The sequence below is a fragment of the Truncatella angustata genome (genome assembly GCF_020726525.1).
Source record: "Truncatella angustata strain MPI-SDFR-AT-0073 chromosome Unknown BKA67scaffold_1, whole genome shotgun sequence".
Classification (NCBI taxonomy): Eukaryota; Fungi; Ascomycota; class Sordariomycetes; order Amphisphaeriales; family Sporocadaceae; genus Truncatella; species Truncatella angustata.
The window spans coordinates 4,565,468-4,581,889 of record NW_025763381.1 but is presented as its reverse complement, the minus strand read 5'-3'; the positions used below and the strand labels follow the sequence as shown (position 1 = coordinate 4,581,889).

Sequence of the window (16,422 nt, the reverse complement as noted above, 5' to 3'; positions counted from 1 at the left end):
GCCAGCTTTTGTTTAAATTGGAATCCAAATAACAGAATTATGTTCAGTTCTCATCAATAATTCTCAATTCTATTCCCAAGCAACTTTGTCAATATTCTAAAGGAGTCTATTGGCTGTCTACCAATTTATCTTCCTGCTACCACTCTGGTCCCAATTGGAACTCAATCACTAGTTCACTCCGGTCATCGAAGTGTATTTAAACAACCCTGGCTGCTCATTGGACAATGCCTCCCCGAAGGAAACAAGACAGCGCTGCAGCCCCAGCGCCTGCACCCACCACAACTGGTAGGGCTACTCGTTCTCGAACACAGAAAGTCGCTCCTGAAGATGACACCACAACACCTCAGACCCAGAGTGGCACTGTCCCCACCAAGCCCACTCGTGGCGGCAAGAAAGCGGCAGCGGTTCCTGCTGCTGCTCCAGCTGCTGACGCTCAATCACAACCTGAACCTGTAGCAAAGCCCAAGAAAGTAGCCCGGGGCAAAAAGAGGACTGTGGCTGCTGCAGTAGCATCAGACGATACTGAAGAGGATTCGCAGCCTTCGCAGAAGAAGACCAAAGCCTCCGCTCCTACAATTAACACTGCCCCTATTCAAAAGACCGCTGCTGTGAAGCAACAGAGCCCTGAGCTTGAGGATGCTCAAGTTGCCAAGCCCGGTGTCAGAATCCCCCTTGATGAGAATATTGCGGGTGAACTTGTTCAGTACGAGGTCTATATTGACGATGATGGTGTTATCTACGATGCTTCGCTCAACCAGACTAATGCCGGCCATAACAACAACAAGTTCTATCGCGTTCAGCTTCTTCGCAATGTTGCTGGTACATACAAGACCTGGACGCGCTGGGGTCGGGTTGGAGATCGCGGCCAGAGTGCTATCTTAGGCAATGGAACTCTGCAGGATGCACTTTCTAACTTCAACAAGAAGTTCAAGGACAAGTCTGGCTTGAACTGGGAAGACCGTAACGGACCACCCAAAGCCAAAAAATACACATTTGTTGAGCGCAGCTATGCACCTGATTCAGATGACGAAGAGGAGTCAGAATCCAAGATCAAAGCTGGAGATGATGCAGAGATTCCCGAGTCAAAGCTTGCACCTGCTGTCCAGGAGCTCATGGAGCTCATCTTCAATCAACAGTATTTTGCAAACGTTATGTCAGCCATGAATTATGATGTTAAGAAACTTCCACTTGGAAAGCTTAGCAAGACTACATTGACTCGTGGCTACCAGGCCCTCAAAGACCTATCAGCGCTGTTGGACGACCCATCTCTTGCAGCCAGTCAATATGGAACCTCATATAACCAGGCTACTGAGGATTTGTCCAACTCTTTCTTCTCGCTCATTCCACATATCTTCGGACGATACAGCCTACCCGTCATCCGAGATCAGGACATGCTCAAGCAGGAAATAGGACTTCTTGAGAGCTTGTCTGACATGAAGGATGCTGACGCCATTTTCAAGCAAGACAAGAACAAGAAGGATACTGAGCGTCTCAACATTCTAGATCGCCAGTTCCAGGGCCTAGGAATGGAGGAAATGACACCCCTCAAGCACACCAGTACCGAGTTCCAACAGCTCAAGAACTACTTGTTGGATACCCGAGGCTCAACGCACAACGCCAACTACCAGGTCGATCAGATCTTCCGCATCGAGCGGCAAGGAGAGAAGAGCCGATTCGACACCAGCCCATTCGCGGGCCCACCTCGCGATCGACGACTCTTGTGGCATGGATCACGATGCACCAATTTTGGTGGTATCTTGTCCCAAGGTCTGCGTATTGCTCCACCCGAGGCTCCGGTTTCCGGCTACATGTTCGGCAAAGGTATCTACCTGGCAGACATGAGCTCGAAGTCAGCCAATTACTGTTGCTCGTATCAGACGAATGGACATGCGTTGTTGCTGCTTTGCGAAGCCGAGCTAGGGAATCCCATGCAAACTTTGACGAATGCCTCCTACAATGCTGGCGATGAAGCCAAAGCCAAGGGCATGCTCTCTACCTGGGGTCAAGGCATGACTGGACCTAAGAATTGGAAGGATGCCGAGTGCGTTCACGAGTCACTGGAAGGCATCAAAATGCCCGACACGGCGGTCAAGCCTGGTAATACTGGTGTTCCAAATGCATATTTGCAATACAACGAATACATTGCCTACGACGTAGCCCAGGTTCGCCTCCGGTATTTGTTCCGTGTGCGCATGTAGGACCTCGACGCGGCACTTTGACGAGACGAACCAAGATCTCAGGGAGGGGGGTTAAGCTTAATGTATTCGATACCCGGATATTCGTCCAGCTCATATTTAAGTCTTTTATGTCGTCGGTTCGGTGCCAAAGATGGGATGTCATGTCGGAAGCCATTGGGCCAAAACTTTGCATGGGGGATGGAATGAAGCTGGGAACTATGATTGCTTTCTATAAGATCGGGGAATCATGATGGGACGATGTGATAGAGGATGAGCTGTGACGGTTGACCTAGCTGTATCTCCAACAATGAAATGATTTTATGATACCGTAGTTGCCTTTCCGAGTGTCCTGAGACCCTGTGTAGCTAGCACGATTGAATGAGAAATACATTCGCTAAACCACTTAGTTATGTATGAATACATAGACTGCTTGATCGTCACTTGGTAGACACGGTAGTGGGTTTACATTTAATTTAGTGCTAGTTGAACCTCATCATCTTGACATGGTGCAACATAAATCGCATATACTTGCCAGTTGAGAAGTCGAAATGAACAGTTTGATACGAATCGGAATTCGCCTCATGGTGTGAGTCGATCGAGGGAACGTTTGAAGCTTTCGCAGTCGAAAATACTCCTCGTGTCTACTGGCCTCACGGATCGCTGCCATAATGCATTGTATGTCGATAAACGCTAGATCTATTTTGCACGCGCATGCATTCATAGTGCAGTAGCGTGTGATAAGGATCCGCTGACATCTACGCATGGGATACAAGAGTGCGAACGTGAGAATCCACACCGTCGTTGCAGCAACTTTTCGCATTAGAGTCACGAACTCACTATTAGAGTATAGCGAAATGGATCGAGCACATGATCTTTCCTGCCTTCGGACATATTATACTTTTGACGGTCTGGCCTGGTAGTGCGGTGCGGCAGTTCCATTTTTCCTCTTATCTACGCCACATCGGATGTAATTTGTGTGCTCGAAAGTCCTAAGTTTTCGATTGTCCAGGATTTGCTCGAATCCCTCTGGCATTCGCAAAGAAGCTGTCACGCGATCATAGTACTCATATTCATGCTGTCCCATTGTTGACCACCAAACGCGGCACCGGTCAATGCAAATGAAATTCTCAATTCGTACAGCATTGTTGTGCAACCTCAGAACGTGGGTTCACTTTGTTCGAATCCATAAAACTACAGTATTCACCAGGCAATCTTGGCAAATGGTATCGCGATATGTAGAGTCACGTCAGTGGACTGGGGTTAATCCATTGACTCGATACGATTGAATAATCAAGCGTCTCTAAGCGGCTAGCTTATTAGTTGACTCGATGTAATCGAATAATAGCGGATGCTTTATCTGTCTACCGGCCATCCTGCCAGAGATAAGCGGGGGAAACGACTGGGCCCCCTTGCAACTCTGGGAGGATTTCCACCTTCAAAGGCCCTGGCATCCCAGCTTCTCCAAGGGAACGCAACAGCTAGTCTGCCGGTTGTCGGCTGATCTAAGTTTTAAACCAATCAAATGTCTGCAAGTATGCGGAAGACGTGATGGACGGAGAAGCCGTCCTGGAGTAACAATCAGCCAAGAAACCAGGTCAGTGTGGGGGAGGTATGCTTTTAGTTGGATCTTATCAGTTCTATCAGATGTTTATGGTCCTGTTGCCTTCAACTAAGGACAGCGAATGTGTAGTCAAGGGTCGAATATGCTGCTACGGCTACCCTAAGGCCTTTTCTGCCCTCTTATCGCTCAAATACTTAATTCATAAACTTCCCAGTTTGGTGGTTCCTGTGGTCTATGTTGAGATAGCGATATTGAGTCTTGCTGTTCCGTATCTTTACACTCTCTCACATCCCCTCCCAAGGTATAGCGTCATACCCGGCCATACCCTGACCCTGGTCAAACTGCAACAGCCCATCCTTCACCTCCTCATAAAGCACAAGAACGCGGGCGGTTTTCTATTACTCAAGATTTACTCGACGAGAATTGCTTTCCGGGCAAGCTCCCTTACGGCCCGCCCTCCAGTAGCCCGTCATGGTCAGGCTTCGCAGTTCTAAAGCCGGCCACTGGGCTGACCGGCTAGCTGTTGATCATGAGGAGGGACTAACCACCGCACAGTTGATGGTAAGCCACAGCCGCAATGCTCTTTTCATCATCCAGCACAGTATTTTCGGTCAGAACATATCAGCTAATGTTTTAAGCGCAGTTGACCAACAATGATTTGAAACCAGTGGAACCAGAGCGGCGACAATGGGGTGCCTGGAACTTCGTCGGGTTCTGGATCGCCGACTCTTTCAACATCAACACATGGATGATTTCATCTTCAATGATCGTAGCTGGTCTGTCATGGTGGCAATCATGGCTATGTGTCTGGATCGGCTACGCAATCGCAGCCTGCTTCATCTGTTCGACCGGTCGGATTGGTGCCATGTACCACATCGGATTTCCTGTTGTCAATAGGGCATCCTTCGGAATCTGGGGATGTCTGTGGCCAGTTTTTAACCGTGCGGCCATGGCCTGCGTCTGGTATGGTGTGCAATCATGGATCGGTGGAAAATGTGTATACTTGATGATCAGAGCGATATGGTTAAGTTGGGTACGCATGTCAACCCTAGAAACCACATGTGTAATACTAACTCACAAATTATAGGATCGTGATACCATTCCGAACACCTTTGCGGAAGGCTCAGGTGCCACGACAGCTGACTATGCGTCTTTCTTCATATTTTGGTTCTGTTCGCTGCCAGCTATTTGGTTTCCGGTCCACAAGATTCGTCACCTGTTCACAGTGAAGGCGTATTTCGTGCCATGTGCCGGTATCGCTTACTTCATTTGGGCCATTGTGCGCGCTGGTGGCGTGGGGCCTATTGTGCACCAACCTTCATCTCTTACTGGATCGTTATTGGGATGGCAGATAGTAAAAGGTAAGGATGAATGCTTGGTTCGCCAATCAACATGCTGATATGTGTTTTAGGAATCATGAGCTCGATTGCAAACTTTGCGACCCTCATCGTTAACGATCCAGATTTCACTCGATTTGCTGGAAAGCCTCGCGATGCGCTGTGGTCGCAGCTCTTTACAATCCCTATCGGTTTCGCAGTGACGAGCTTCATTGGTATTATTGTGTCTTCGTCGTCTACCGTTATTTACCCTGGATCCGAACCCATCTGGGATCCCCTCGAACTTCTCGAGAGGTTCATCGATGATGGTGGCTCTGGTCAGCGTTTTGGTGTGTTCGTAATTGCTGCTGCTTTTGCACTCGCTCAGCTGGGAACGAACATCGCTGCGAACTCCGTCTCTGCTGGAACTGACATGAGCGCTTTACTGCCACGTTTTATCAATATTCGTCGTGGTGGTTACATCTGCGCTCTTGTTGGTCTTGCTATGTGTCCCTACACACTGCTCACAGACAGCAACCAGTTTACAACTTATCTCAGCGCATACTCTGTGTTCCTAAGTTCCATCGCAGGAGTTATGATCTCGGACTACTACTGGGTTCGAAAAGGATACTTTGAGATCAAAGAGCTATACGATGCACGAAAGACTGGTCCGTACTTCTTTACATACGGCTTTCACTGGCGGGCGTATGCCGCGTATATCAGTGGTATTCTCATCAACGTCGTTGGTTTTGCAGGAGAGATTGGACGTGAGGTCCCTGTGGGCGCCACCTACATCTACAACCTCAACTTCTTCTGCGGATTCATCGTGTCCTCCGGCATGTACTGGGGCCTTTGCAAACTATTCCCTATTCCAGCCACAAGTGATAAATGGATGGAGGTTGGCGACGAGATCACAGACGTTAGACTTGCATATGATGGTAGTAGCCCCCAAGAATTCGACGAGGAAGCCGTTAAGGGAACAAAGTATGGCGAGGACTCCAAGCATGTGTAAATCTGGAGCATCGTGCCTGATGAGTGGAGTCAATATGAAAGAAAAAGTTATGGAATTTGGGTTTAGGCTTATTTATTCGTCTCAATGATACCACAGTTGCTACTCATTAACGAAGTTAACATCAATCTGCTAACAAGGCTTTCCGTGTTGTGTATTCCTATGTGGAAATGTTGAGTGACAAAATATGCCACTGAACAAACCATAAGCTTCTGTAATTGCGGGCAATAAAAAACAATGAATGATCTGACTCGCTCTGTCGAATGAATGTTGAACGTCAATCTATACAACGTCTCTTAAGAAAACAACGAGCGATGACCAAGTGTTACCATTTGCGTCTCGAAAGTATCGAAGGTAGGTCCTTTTATTGGCGCTTGTGTGCCTGGAAGTTGCTGGAGTCGCGATGGAAACTAGAAGCACGGGCCTGCTGTAGCCTGGCGACTTATGACGGTCTAAATACCGCTCCTCTTGATGAACAAACAGACAAACAGCAATTCTCGCATTGTGGTTCTTTTTCTATCCCATCAAATGTGAAAGAATTTCTCAGAACCCCCTAGTACTCTGTTTCAGTCTATTATTTACCATAATTCGAAATGGCGGCTGTCGAAGGCGAGAAGAGTCGTCTCTTAACCATGCCCTTGGAGATTCTCCAACAGATTGTACGGCACCTCACAACTCCAGAGTACGCTCAACTTCGCTTGACTTGCAAGCATTTGGAAGCATCGGTCTTCAATGCGTTCTCCAAAGAGTTCTTCCGCAAGAAGCAATTCATGCTCACTCTTTTCAGCTTGCAAGCTTTGGTTGACATTTCCAAATCCAGGCTTGCTGATGGCTTGAAGCATATAATCATTAATGTCGAGCGTCCATCTCGGCACCTCATGCCGGCCCACTTGCCTAATGTGAGAGCCACAGCTGATGTCCGACGCAGAACGAACAGTTATCGTGAGACATACATAGACCATCTCGCTCTCATCGAAAGCGGGCATGATATCGACATGATGGCTCAAGCTTTCGCGAATCTGAAGAATCTTGAAACTGTGGAATTGCGAGATTTCGATTCAGAATCCCGTTATCGCGACAACACTAGCTGGAGAAGCTACGGAAAGACTACATATATTCAAGAAACAGGTGCGCAATTGGAAATACCGGGCGATCATGGTCGCTTCTCCAATGCCATGGACGGCGGCAATGACTGGGCCAGTCGCTTGTTCCAAAATATGCTACGAGCTTTGGGCAGAACTTCTATTCGCCCGACACGTTTTGAAGTGAATCTGAGACGCTCTGGTCTTGACGACAAAGCTTTCAAGATTCAGAAATACGATGAGTCTAGCATTGTTTCAGTGCTAGCGAAGCTTGAGACGTTCTATATGGATCTTAGCTCGAACTTCATCTTCGCGCAAGTAGCCAGTCAAGACCAGGATAATGGCGCTACCCAGTGCTTCAGTTATTACCTTCGAAAATTCCTTCGCCATATCGACAAGATCCAACATTTGAGGCTTAACTTCAAACGTTTCACCGGAAGTGAAGTGCAGGACTTTCTGTCTTGGCTCTCCAAGACTCCGCAAACTTCATCTCTGAACACAGATGCACAAAATCCTGACGTGCTTCCTGATGCTCCACCATCAGTACTGTTCAGAAATCTACAGCGATTAGAGATCGGCAAGCTTGCTGTGGAATCGAATACCTTACTGGCTTTGCTCCGCAAGCACAAAGCAACCTTACGAGCTGTCCAATTTCACCTGGTAAGCATTGTGGACAACAGTTCATACCACAGCAGAGTCAACCATTGGAGCAAGTTCTTCGGTCATATGGCTAAAGCGGGCCTTGACCTCAATCATATAACGATGTCCTTGCTGAGCCAGGAGAAATTCACTGTATACAAGCGACATGTCTCATTCAAGGACTGTCCCCGGGGCCCCCGCGTTTGGGAAGGCCAGGACCTGCCAGGCGCTCTCAAAGATCTCATGGACACTGTCACTGTTGATTGGCCGACCGAGGACACTGACAGCGGTCGTGTTGAGAGTGATGAGGATAGTGACGATGGTAAGTCTTCAGTTTCTAACTACAAGGCTGAACAAAACGGTTGCTGACTTTCCGAAAGATTCTCTCGGCGATCTCATTGACGATGAGATAGAGGAACTCAACGCCTATGAATAAGACGGAAGTGATGACGGTGATGACGGTGATGACATGATTGGAGATCTTCTTGCATTGTCCCCGGGATTATCGATTCCCGTGCACGTGCCGTGAGATCTATTACAGGTATTTGAATTAGGGCGCAGCAGGCGAAATGGGTCAATCTGACTCTCAACATGGGCAGTGCATATCTGGTAATTCTAAACCATTTATGGCTTATGGCCAAGGATTTGAGAGGATATCAATACTCCCAAAAAAATTTTTATCACCGACTATACAACGTTATACTAAATAATTGAACGGCGCACCGACGTGCTACAAGTATGTGCGGCGTGTTCGACTACGATAGTCATGTGGGTAGGGACGATTTCAAAAACCAATAATGTCAGGTTTTAATAAATCATACACTAGATGAATTTTGTAGAGAGGCAGATTGCATTGTCAGTGGCTATAAGACATGAATTATATGCACTACATTATAATTATGTTGTCGTGGATTGTTCACGGTATTGGACCATATCATCTCTGCCGTAATACGCCATCTAGATTTCTCCATCGAAGAAATCAAGCATTGTCTTATATGTGACTGGCCAAGTATATTCCTGCAATTTAGTTAGTCACATCCCAGCCTATACAACTCATTGTGAACACTTACCAAGTTGAGACCATGCCCAGCGCCAGGGATAATGAAGGCATCAAAAGAGCTAGCGTTGGTGAAGAACTCCTCAACCATTGCTGGGATAGAAGGGTCCGAACTCGTGCAGTTTCCGCCACAGAAGAGGATGTCACGCTCTGCCGGCAGTTAAGAGTTAGTGCTCAGCCTTTCCATTCATATGCAAGGTAGTTGTGTATCTCACCTCCAGTAACAACCAGAACTGGTCCAGGATAAGCATTTTCCACACTGGCCGGGCCAGCGATAGTCAACAACTCGCCAACGGTGACTGGCTTTCCAGTGTTGAAAGCAACCTCCAGTATGGCGGGGTCGAATTGACCGGGCGCGAAGAAGTTGATTTGAACACCGGTCTCGTCGCCGGCAGCAAGATATCCGTCATCATAGTCAGCTAATGCCTCGTTCAAGTTGGCCTGGACAAAATTTCCGCCAAGCTCAAAGAACGGCACGTACGTCGCGTTCTGGCTAAAGCCCTGCAGGATGATGGCGTCGGTGAGTTCTGGCGACTGTGCCGCAAGTCCGTAGGTCTGGATAGAGCCGAAGCTGTGGCCCACATGTACGAGCTTGTCGTGGTGGCAGACGCCCTCGATCTCGCCCCCGCGTAGAAGTCTCGATAGCTCGGTGAGCGCGGCGACCTCGAGGAAGGACTGAATCTCGTTGACAGGCTCTCCGTGCTGCGACTGGCCAATGCCCAGGCGGTCGTGAGAGAAAGTCGAGTAGCCCCGGTCGAGGGCCTGGTTCACGTAACTGTAGTTGTAGTTGTTGGCGGACAAGTCCCAGTATGACCGGTCAAAGCCAATACCGTGTGTCAGCACCTGGAGGGCCTTGCCTGGGCCAGCATCAGGCTCGCAGTATGTGGCTTCGACTTTGTAGGTGCCAGCGATGGTGGCATAGCCAGTCAAAGCCTTATTTGTAAGGTTGTTGCCAGGCTGTGTGAGATCAAGAATGAAGTTCGTTACGTCAACGTTCGTCTCAGGTGCTGCGAGATTGAATATTCCGTTTCGTGCAGAGATAGTGATCGGGATCGTCAGGTTCTGGCATTGACGAGCCGCAGCCGCGGCAGCGAAACCCGCCAGGATAGCTGAACTTTTCCTGGTCATTGTGTATTACTGATAATATGAGGTGTTGGTACACTATCTTAAAGATAATTGTGTATCCTCTGCGCGGATCGCAGTCGTCTCTTATAGTTACCGACATCCTTGGAGTAAACCCAATTCCAAATCCTCCAAGTTCCTCGCGTTCGTCAAATGGACCGATACATCCGAGATGATTGGTTGGTATACCAAGGGGGTCCATGATGGCGTTGCCTACTTGTTTTGCGGGGGAAACAGACATAGGCTTGAGTGCTATTCCAAATCCGAATCTCAATGTCAGACTTTGCCCTAGCGATGGTTCCTGGGTGCAAAGATGACAGACTCTAGTTGTGCGTAGACTGATGTAGCCCATGCAGGAACACCGAATCTAAGCAGAGCTCTTGAGCTTATGTGGAAACCTTGATGACGATGGTGCCGGGCCGTGCAGTTGTTATAAGCGAGTATCCCTTATGACTAGTCTCGGATAGTAATGGATCAACCAATGAGGTTTGAGGCTAATCACAGACGATTGTAGATCGCCACGAGCTGGTGCGGACAGTCTCCGACTTCTGATGACGGATCCACAGCTTTCCGCTCTACCGCGCGCAAAAGGATGTTATCTCGTATTTGTTATTACGTGAGCCGGCCGCAGAACAGACATGTTTGGTGTACCGATATCCAGACTAGACAAAGATGAGTACACCGACGTTTACGAAGTAATTTTGTCACAGCCGGAAACTGATTAAGGAAGGCAGCTTGTTTACATGTCGTGGATTGATTACAGATCTAATGATGCGCGGATGACTGGTCCCAAGCCTATCGGCATGTATCAATGGTGCGTCTTGCACCAGCTTGCTTAAGCCTAATTGACATGCGAGTAACATGCGAAAGTCTAAATTTCTAAGGAATGTTCGAGTGTGTAAGTCACCTGAGGAGGAACAATTAGAAACACGAGCGTTTTCAGCTAGTCTGTTTGCCTGCTTTCCATACCCTCTTGTCTTTCATTATTGTTTTCTTTCTCTCCAAACTACAATCATTATTGGTTTTGGTAGTTTTGTGCATTATCACGCACACACACAATGTGTGACTAAACTATGGTATATTCGCGCAAACCTACAAGAGCACCCATATTTTAACAGCCTAGTCGCAGGCATATATTAACGAACGTCTTTGATAAGTCCAAAAAAGTTTATTTACACCGCTCCCATGGCATTTGAGAACGCAGTCGATTGCTCCAGTCTTGCTTTCTAGACGTCTGGACTGAAGATTTGGCTGTAGACTCTCAACCCGTCCTGCAGTTGATACGATGGAGTTGTGTTTCAATGCAACGGCAATGACTTGTATCAAGTTGAGTCGCCCTCCAGTCTCAACGCGGCTATTCACGTGACAAAGTTGGTCATTCCGCAAGTTTCACTTGCTATATTTACTCGAATGCTTCCGAATGAAGAGTGATAATCGCTACCGATTCGTGCGTTCAGTCTCGTTGGTGCAACAGCCCGTGGCCTAAGGTTAGTAGACTGGTGAAATCGGAAGATTTGGCGTGTGGTATCTGACACCACCATAGATTTAATATATGAGAACCGGAAATGTGGCATCGCGGCAACCAGTACCCGAACACACCACCGAGACTCCTTGATCGATTTTTGCAAGAACTTACAATAGCGGTAGATGTCATGGCACCATCCGCTGCCATCTATTTTATTGTGATTGAAATTGACTGCAGTCGTTCACGGCAATGTCAGCTTCGACTTGGAGCCAGGCTGTGGCAAACATGCACGCTGCCGAAGATTTCGCATAGGGTCGTGGTTCTCTCCATGGTGGATGACCATTTTTGAGTACACAGCACTGAATATTGCGTATGTTTGTGACAACTTTCCAAGCTCAACTCGCTTTGCACGGCATTAGCTCTGGCCTGAGTTAGCACATAATAGTAATGTATTCGGCCATCTCGTTGTTCAGTCTGCTGCAGCAGCACGGGTACAGTTGCCTGCCAGCAGCATCCCCTGGGTCAGCGTTGGCTTCAATGTTTCGGTTTTGACATAAAAGCCGATCGAATCATTTGCACTGCAAGTATAGTCCGTACAGAGGCTCATAATGGCCCTGAAAGAGCAGGACGGGGTGTTGAAGATGCCAGACTGACTGGGTGGCTTCTGAACCATGTCATTTTGTCTGTATCACCACTCATTGAAGTTGGCGTCAGTCATCGAGAGGCTGCCAAGAGATTGAATTTGATGACCTGGGTTGATGGGGACTGGTATGGACTTCCAAAGGCCGTCATTACGCTTTTCAACTGTGTGGTTTGCCGTCTGAGCAGGCGATGTGAAACGGGGCGTTTGTCTTTACACGAAAGGTTGATATTGACTTCTGATTGTCACTCAGTGCAGGCTACATTACTTACTCAGGCCAGAACACGGCCGTAATCGAGCTTTGGATAATCACTGCTACATTTTTAAGAGACTTCACGATTCGGCAGGCTGATGCAGAGGTTCAGTGGAGGTGGCAAGCCTATTTCTTAACAGCATTCGCTGGTGACTGTATTTGATCGATAAGTGCGTGGCCCAGGTCAAGTAGCTTGGGCAATTAGATATGAAAAACTGCCATGTTGATGTCGTGGAGGATGTATTCACATCACAAACAGAATTATCTGGTATGCGGTTCGAGGGCAGGCTGCTATAAGAACAGAGAACATGAGCTTGCAAGGCTACGAAAGCTTTTAACCACCTTGACATATCTCAAGAGCAAGCAATTGATGAATGCGAATAATTTGCGCCGACAAAATAATACCACTTTTCAGCCTGTCTCAAACAACTGTAATCTATTTTCCGTTAACACCATTGGCATGCCCATTGCTATTCGAAATCTCGTCTCCCAAGACCGCTTTTACCAGCGCTTGCTGCACATCTCGTACCAGATCTTCCGGCTCCTCAATGCCGCTGCTAATACGGACGAGATCGTCGAAGACGCCCACGGCCTCTCGCTGGTCTTTAGGGATACCAGCGTGGGTCATGGCACTTGGCAGTTCGACGAGACTCTCGATGCCGCCCAGACTCTCGGCTAATGTGTAGATCTTAGTGAGCTTGCAGAAGTTCTCTGCGGCAGCTCTGCCACCCTTGATTCTGAATGAAAGCATACCACCCCCAAGGCCGTCGCGGTGCTGCTTCAGCGCAATTGCTCTGTGAGGGTGAGAGTCCAAGCCCGGGTAGTTCACCGCGATGACGTGCGGGCTGGCCTCGAGTGCCTTTGCGACGGCCAGGGCATTGGTGCTCGATTGACGTACGCGCAGGTGCAATGTCTTGACACCTCTATGTGCCAACCACGAATCAAATGCCGAGGGGACAGCTCCGCCAGCATTTTGCAAGAATGCCAACCGGTTCTTCAGGTCATCTGAGTTACAAGCAGCTACGCCCATGACGACATCGCTGTGGCCGTTGATGTACTTGGTAACACTGTGCACAACGATGTCGGCTCCATGATCCAGAGGGTTTTGTACGTAGGGGCTCAGGAATGTGTTGTCCACCACTACAAGGACGCCACGCGCGTGCGCTGCCGTAACAACTGCCCGAATATCAACCAGGCGCAACGTCGGGTTGCTGGGGGTCTCGATCCATACGAGCTTCGTGTTGTCTGTTATGTGATCGGCGATGTCGACCTCGATCTGTGGTGTAAAGGTGACCTTGACGCCGTGGGCCTTGGCGACCTGTGTGAAATACCGATGCGTACCGCCGTATACATCGCTGACGCTGATAACGTGAGAGCCAGAGGCTAAGCTCTGGAGGATGGTGGCTGTGGCAGCGCTTCCACTGGCGAAGGCGAGAGCATGCTTGGCGTGCTCGAGAGCGGCGACCGCTTGCTCGAAGTTGTCGCGGTTTGGGTTCGAACTGCGCGAGTACTCGTAGAGGCCGACTGGCTTGCCCACCTCGCGCTGTGCATATGTGGTTGAGAGCGAGATTGGCTCGATCACAGCGCCTGTGACAGGGTCATGAGGGGCGCCTGCGTGCACGGCAAGCGTACCGAAGCCATAAACAGGGGAGGCTGGCCTCGGCGGGGTAGCCACTGATTGTTCGATAGGGACCGTCATTACGATTGGGTATAGGGCTGTGAAATTTACGACCTCAAGACACGCAACAAGAGCAGGAGGGGGAAGACCGTTGTCGAGTGCTGTGCTGAGCCTTTGGCTTTTATACCAGTTTGCAAAGACTGACAAACTATTGCTAATCGTGGAGCGGGTATTGCCGACAGTACGGAGGTTCGCCCAAACAAGCATGTGAGATTGATTTGGCTGGCAATCAGTGTAGGTAGTAGATCCAGTATTGTATTGCACCACACATATGAGAGAAGGTACGAGATGAGATTGAATCACACGGCACCAACACTTGAGGCTGTTCTGGCTTTGTAAGCATCATTCTTCTGACCTAGTCAGTTCCGTCATGTCAAGCCAACAATGCCAATCACGCAATTTTTGGGCACATAAAGCAATAATTTAACTTCTTGAGTCATATGGAGGCGCGCTCTACACACGAGAAGGCGCACTATAATTAGTACTGACATCGCTGTCAGACGGCAAGATTCGGCATAGGTGTTAGGGGTGAAAAAAACTCATTTAGTCTCACCGCCGCCTCGTAGCCCGAATTCGTACGAGCTCAAAAGGGTTTGTTGATTCAAAACACGCTGGGGCTCTTTTGTGCGATGGATTTTATACCTTCTACGTTGTCCTACCTATACCAGCCTGTCAGTTACTGATCATTGGTGCAAAAAGCGTCAGCAGATGGCAACATTCAGCCCGCCGATCTCCGAATCCTGATTGCCTACCACCACGTCTCCCATCAACGTGCGAGTGGTCTGTGGGCTATTCATGGCCTCAGATTGCGAATACATGATGACCGCGAACCACCTGCCTCTTAAAGTGCGATAACACCGTTCTGTAGGTACCAAGCAAAGACCTAGGCTTATTGGGTCGCGCTTTACTTCGGACCTTCCTCTAAGCGAGGAAAGTTATCTGGTAAGAATTACGTCCACTGTCTGTTGCCATATGTAATGCCAATGTCGCAATCTAATCACGTGTGTAATTTGTTACGTCTGACATGGCTGTGTCATTGGACACCACTGTGAGGTCTGCTCGAACTCTGCGATACAAGGATAGACTATTTCCAGCAATGACTATCACATTTTGAATGATCCTCCATACTGTACACGGGAATTTCGGGTGTGCCATTCGCATTCCGCACCCAAGGCCGGTGAATAGCAGTCTTGGCGTTCAGAGCGCCGGCGAATTTTGCACAGGGTAGGCGCCAAGCAAAATTCAGGGTCCAAACCAACGCGTCCGTCAAGCTTTTGCACGATTTTGTCCCCTGCTCCAAGCTGAGATCTTGCGCGTCCAAGTCTAACAGATATACATGTCGGTGTTCATCAGCTTGAACAAATTCACTGTAGCTGCAAGCAGTTTGATGCATTGGCAACTTGTGCCGAAATCCTTCAATGCGCGGGACTCGCGGCTCAAGATAAGAGAGATATGTACCCTCAAAACTTATTCCTGCACCAAATGCGCTAAGAGAATAAAAAATGATCAAATAAAATAAACAGACACTCCGGACAGCTTTGAGAGGAGCCGTTTCACTAGCTGTAGCTCTATGGCTAAGGGTGCTTTATCGTGGGGAGATCCCTAAAGATATTTGAGTAAACTAAGTGTTCTGTATATTATACTTATGCCGTCCTCATAGAATGGGTATAGGGCATGGCGCGAACCACGTAAATGGTAACATTTTTGGGCAATGGGATGATTGAAGATTTTGGTAGATTAGGCTACGCTCGATACAGGTCCAATGGAATCAAGGTCTAGGCAATACATGGCTTCGTTTCACGGAAGCGGACCGTTGACGCAGACTTGGGTCTAGAATATTGGAAGAAACAAGCAGTCTTGACTGAATGCAGATGTAGGGAATAACTTATGTGGTACCTCATGCCGCATTTCTCAGCTGGTGTTGAGCATGCTGTGGATATCCGCTATACTAGGCTGCATCGTCAACAGCTTCAGCTAGCTAGGTATACCGCATTTGGGTAGCGGCCACCCACTCAGCTGAACTGGGCTACGCCAACGGCGGCTGAAGCAGGGTGGAAATCCATTTTGGGAAGATGGGGCTGCGTTCGATTGGTTAGTATTGCTCAAATACCGTGCCCAAGAAAACGTGGGCGGAAATTCACCATGGGATCCAGGGTATAGCGGTTTCGCTACTCGGAATCAACGAGGTTGTTTGTTACATCTAGCCATGCAAGCGCTATCTTTACTGAGCCGGATCCGCACGTAGGTCCTGTGGCTTGCGATAGCCAAACGAAATCGTGGTCCAGGTTGTCACAGTAAATGTAAATATGCGGAGGTAGGGCTCTTATAAAACGGGCAGCTCTTGGTCAAGTCAATTGCTATATTCGGGGTCAAATCTCACAGTCAGATGTTTTCGTGTCTTATAACTCATAGTTCATAAGCTT

General features: G+C 48.5%; 5 protein-coding genes across 5 annotated transcripts; 3 read left to right on the top strand and 2 right to left on the bottom strand.

Annotated features, from left to right (window-relative positions):
- The first annotated feature begins 78 nt into the window (after positions 1-78).
- BKA67DRAFT_547505 (poly polymerase catalytic domain-containing protein) lies at positions 79-2,626 on the top strand. Its single transcript, XM_046101459.1, has one exon. It carries the CDS (start codon positions 225-227, stop codon positions 2,196-2,198), a length of 1,974 nt encoding a protein of 657 aa, XP_045964410.1. The 5' UTR covers positions 79-224; the 3' UTR covers positions 2,199-2,626.
- Positions 2,627-3,822: 1,196 nt separating this feature from the next.
- Positions 3,823-6,180, top strand: BKA67DRAFT_547504 (permease for cytosine/purines, uracil, thiamine, allantoin-domain-containing protein). The gene is made up of 4 exons (XM_046101458.1): positions 3,823-4,299; positions 4,382-4,771; positions 4,826-5,099; positions 5,150-6,180. The coding sequence occupies exons 1-4, from the start codon at positions 4,210-4,212 to the stop codon at positions 6,064-6,066; spliced, it is 1,671 nt and encodes a 556-aa protein (XP_045964409.1). The 5' UTR covers positions 3,823-4,209; the 3' UTR covers positions 6,067-6,180.
- Positions 6,181-6,393: 213 nt separating this feature from the next.
- On the top strand, positions 6,394-8,623 carry BKA67DRAFT_641401 (uncharacterized protein). The gene is made up of 2 exons (XM_046105774.1): positions 6,394-8,106; positions 8,165-8,623. The coding sequence occupies exons 1-2, from the start codon at positions 6,657-6,659 to the stop codon at positions 8,218-8,220; spliced, it is 1,506 nt and encodes a 501-aa protein (XP_045964408.1). The 5' UTR covers positions 6,394-6,656; the 3' UTR covers positions 8,221-8,623.
- Positions 8,624-8,626: 3 nt separating this feature from the next.
- Positions 8,627-10,354, bottom strand: BKA67DRAFT_547501 (Alpha/Beta hydrolase protein). Its single transcript, XM_046101457.1, has 3 exons — positions 9,057-10,354; positions 8,855-8,991; positions 8,627-8,801 (listed from the first exon to the last, which is right to left on the bottom strand). The coding sequence occupies exons 1-3, from the start codon at positions 9,967-9,969 to the stop codon at positions 8,742-8,744; spliced, it is 1,110 nt and encodes a 369-aa protein (XP_045964407.1). The 5' UTR covers positions 9,970-10,354; the 3' UTR covers positions 8,627-8,741.
- A 2,086-nt stretch (positions 10,355-12,440) lies between these two features.
- Positions 12,441-14,466, bottom strand: BKA67DRAFT_547497 (Cys/Met metabolism PLP-dependent enzyme-domain-containing protein). Its single transcript, XM_046101456.1, has one exon. The coding sequence runs from the start codon at positions 14,204-14,206 to the stop codon at positions 12,758-12,760; it is 1,449 nt and encodes a 482-aa protein (XP_045964406.1). The 5' UTR covers positions 14,207-14,466; the 3' UTR covers positions 12,441-12,757.
- Positions 14,467-16,422: the final 1,956 nt, after the last annotated feature.

Bases quoted from the DNA above. Each gene is read 5' to 3' on its own strand.
- BKA67DRAFT_547505 (XM_046101459.1), top strand. From the start codon at position 225: ATGCCTCCCCGAAGGAAACAAGACAGCGCTGCAGCCCCAGCGCCTGCA.
- BKA67DRAFT_547504 (XM_046101458.1), top strand. From the start codon at position 4,210: ATGGTCAGGCTTCGCAGTTCTAAAGCCGGCCACTGGGCTGACCGGCTA. The intron at 4,300-4,381 runs GTAAGCCACAGC...TTTTAAGCGCAG, and splicing joins TAACCACCGCACAGTTGATG to TTGACCAACAATGATTTGAA. The intron at 4,772-4,825 runs GTACGCATGTCA...CACAAATTATAG, and splicing joins GAGCGATATGGTTAAGTTGG to GATCGTGATACCATTCCGAA.
- BKA67DRAFT_641401 (XM_046105774.1), top strand. From the start codon at position 6,657: ATGGCGGCTGTCGAAGGCGAGAAGAGTCGTCTCTTAACCATGCCCTTG. The intron at 8,107-8,164 runs GTAAGTCTTCAG...ACTTTCCGAAAG, and splicing joins TGATGAGGATAGTGACGATG to ATTCTCTCGGCGATCTCATT.
- BKA67DRAFT_547501 (XM_046101457.1), bottom strand. From the start codon at position 9,969: ATGACCAGGAAAAGTTCAGCTATCCTGGCGGGTTTCGCTGCCGCGGCT. The intron at 8,992-9,056 runs GTGAGATACACA...AACTGCCGGCAG, and splicing joins AGTTCTGGTTGTTACTGGAG to AGCGTGACATCCTCTTCTGT. The intron at 8,802-8,854 runs GTAAGTGTTCAC...ACTAAATTGCAG, and splicing joins CTGGGCATGGTCTCAACTTG to GAATATACTTGGCCAGTCAC.
- BKA67DRAFT_547497 (XM_046101456.1), bottom strand. From the start codon at position 14,206: ATGCTTGTTTGGGCGAACCTCCGTACTGTCGGCAATACCCGCTCCACG.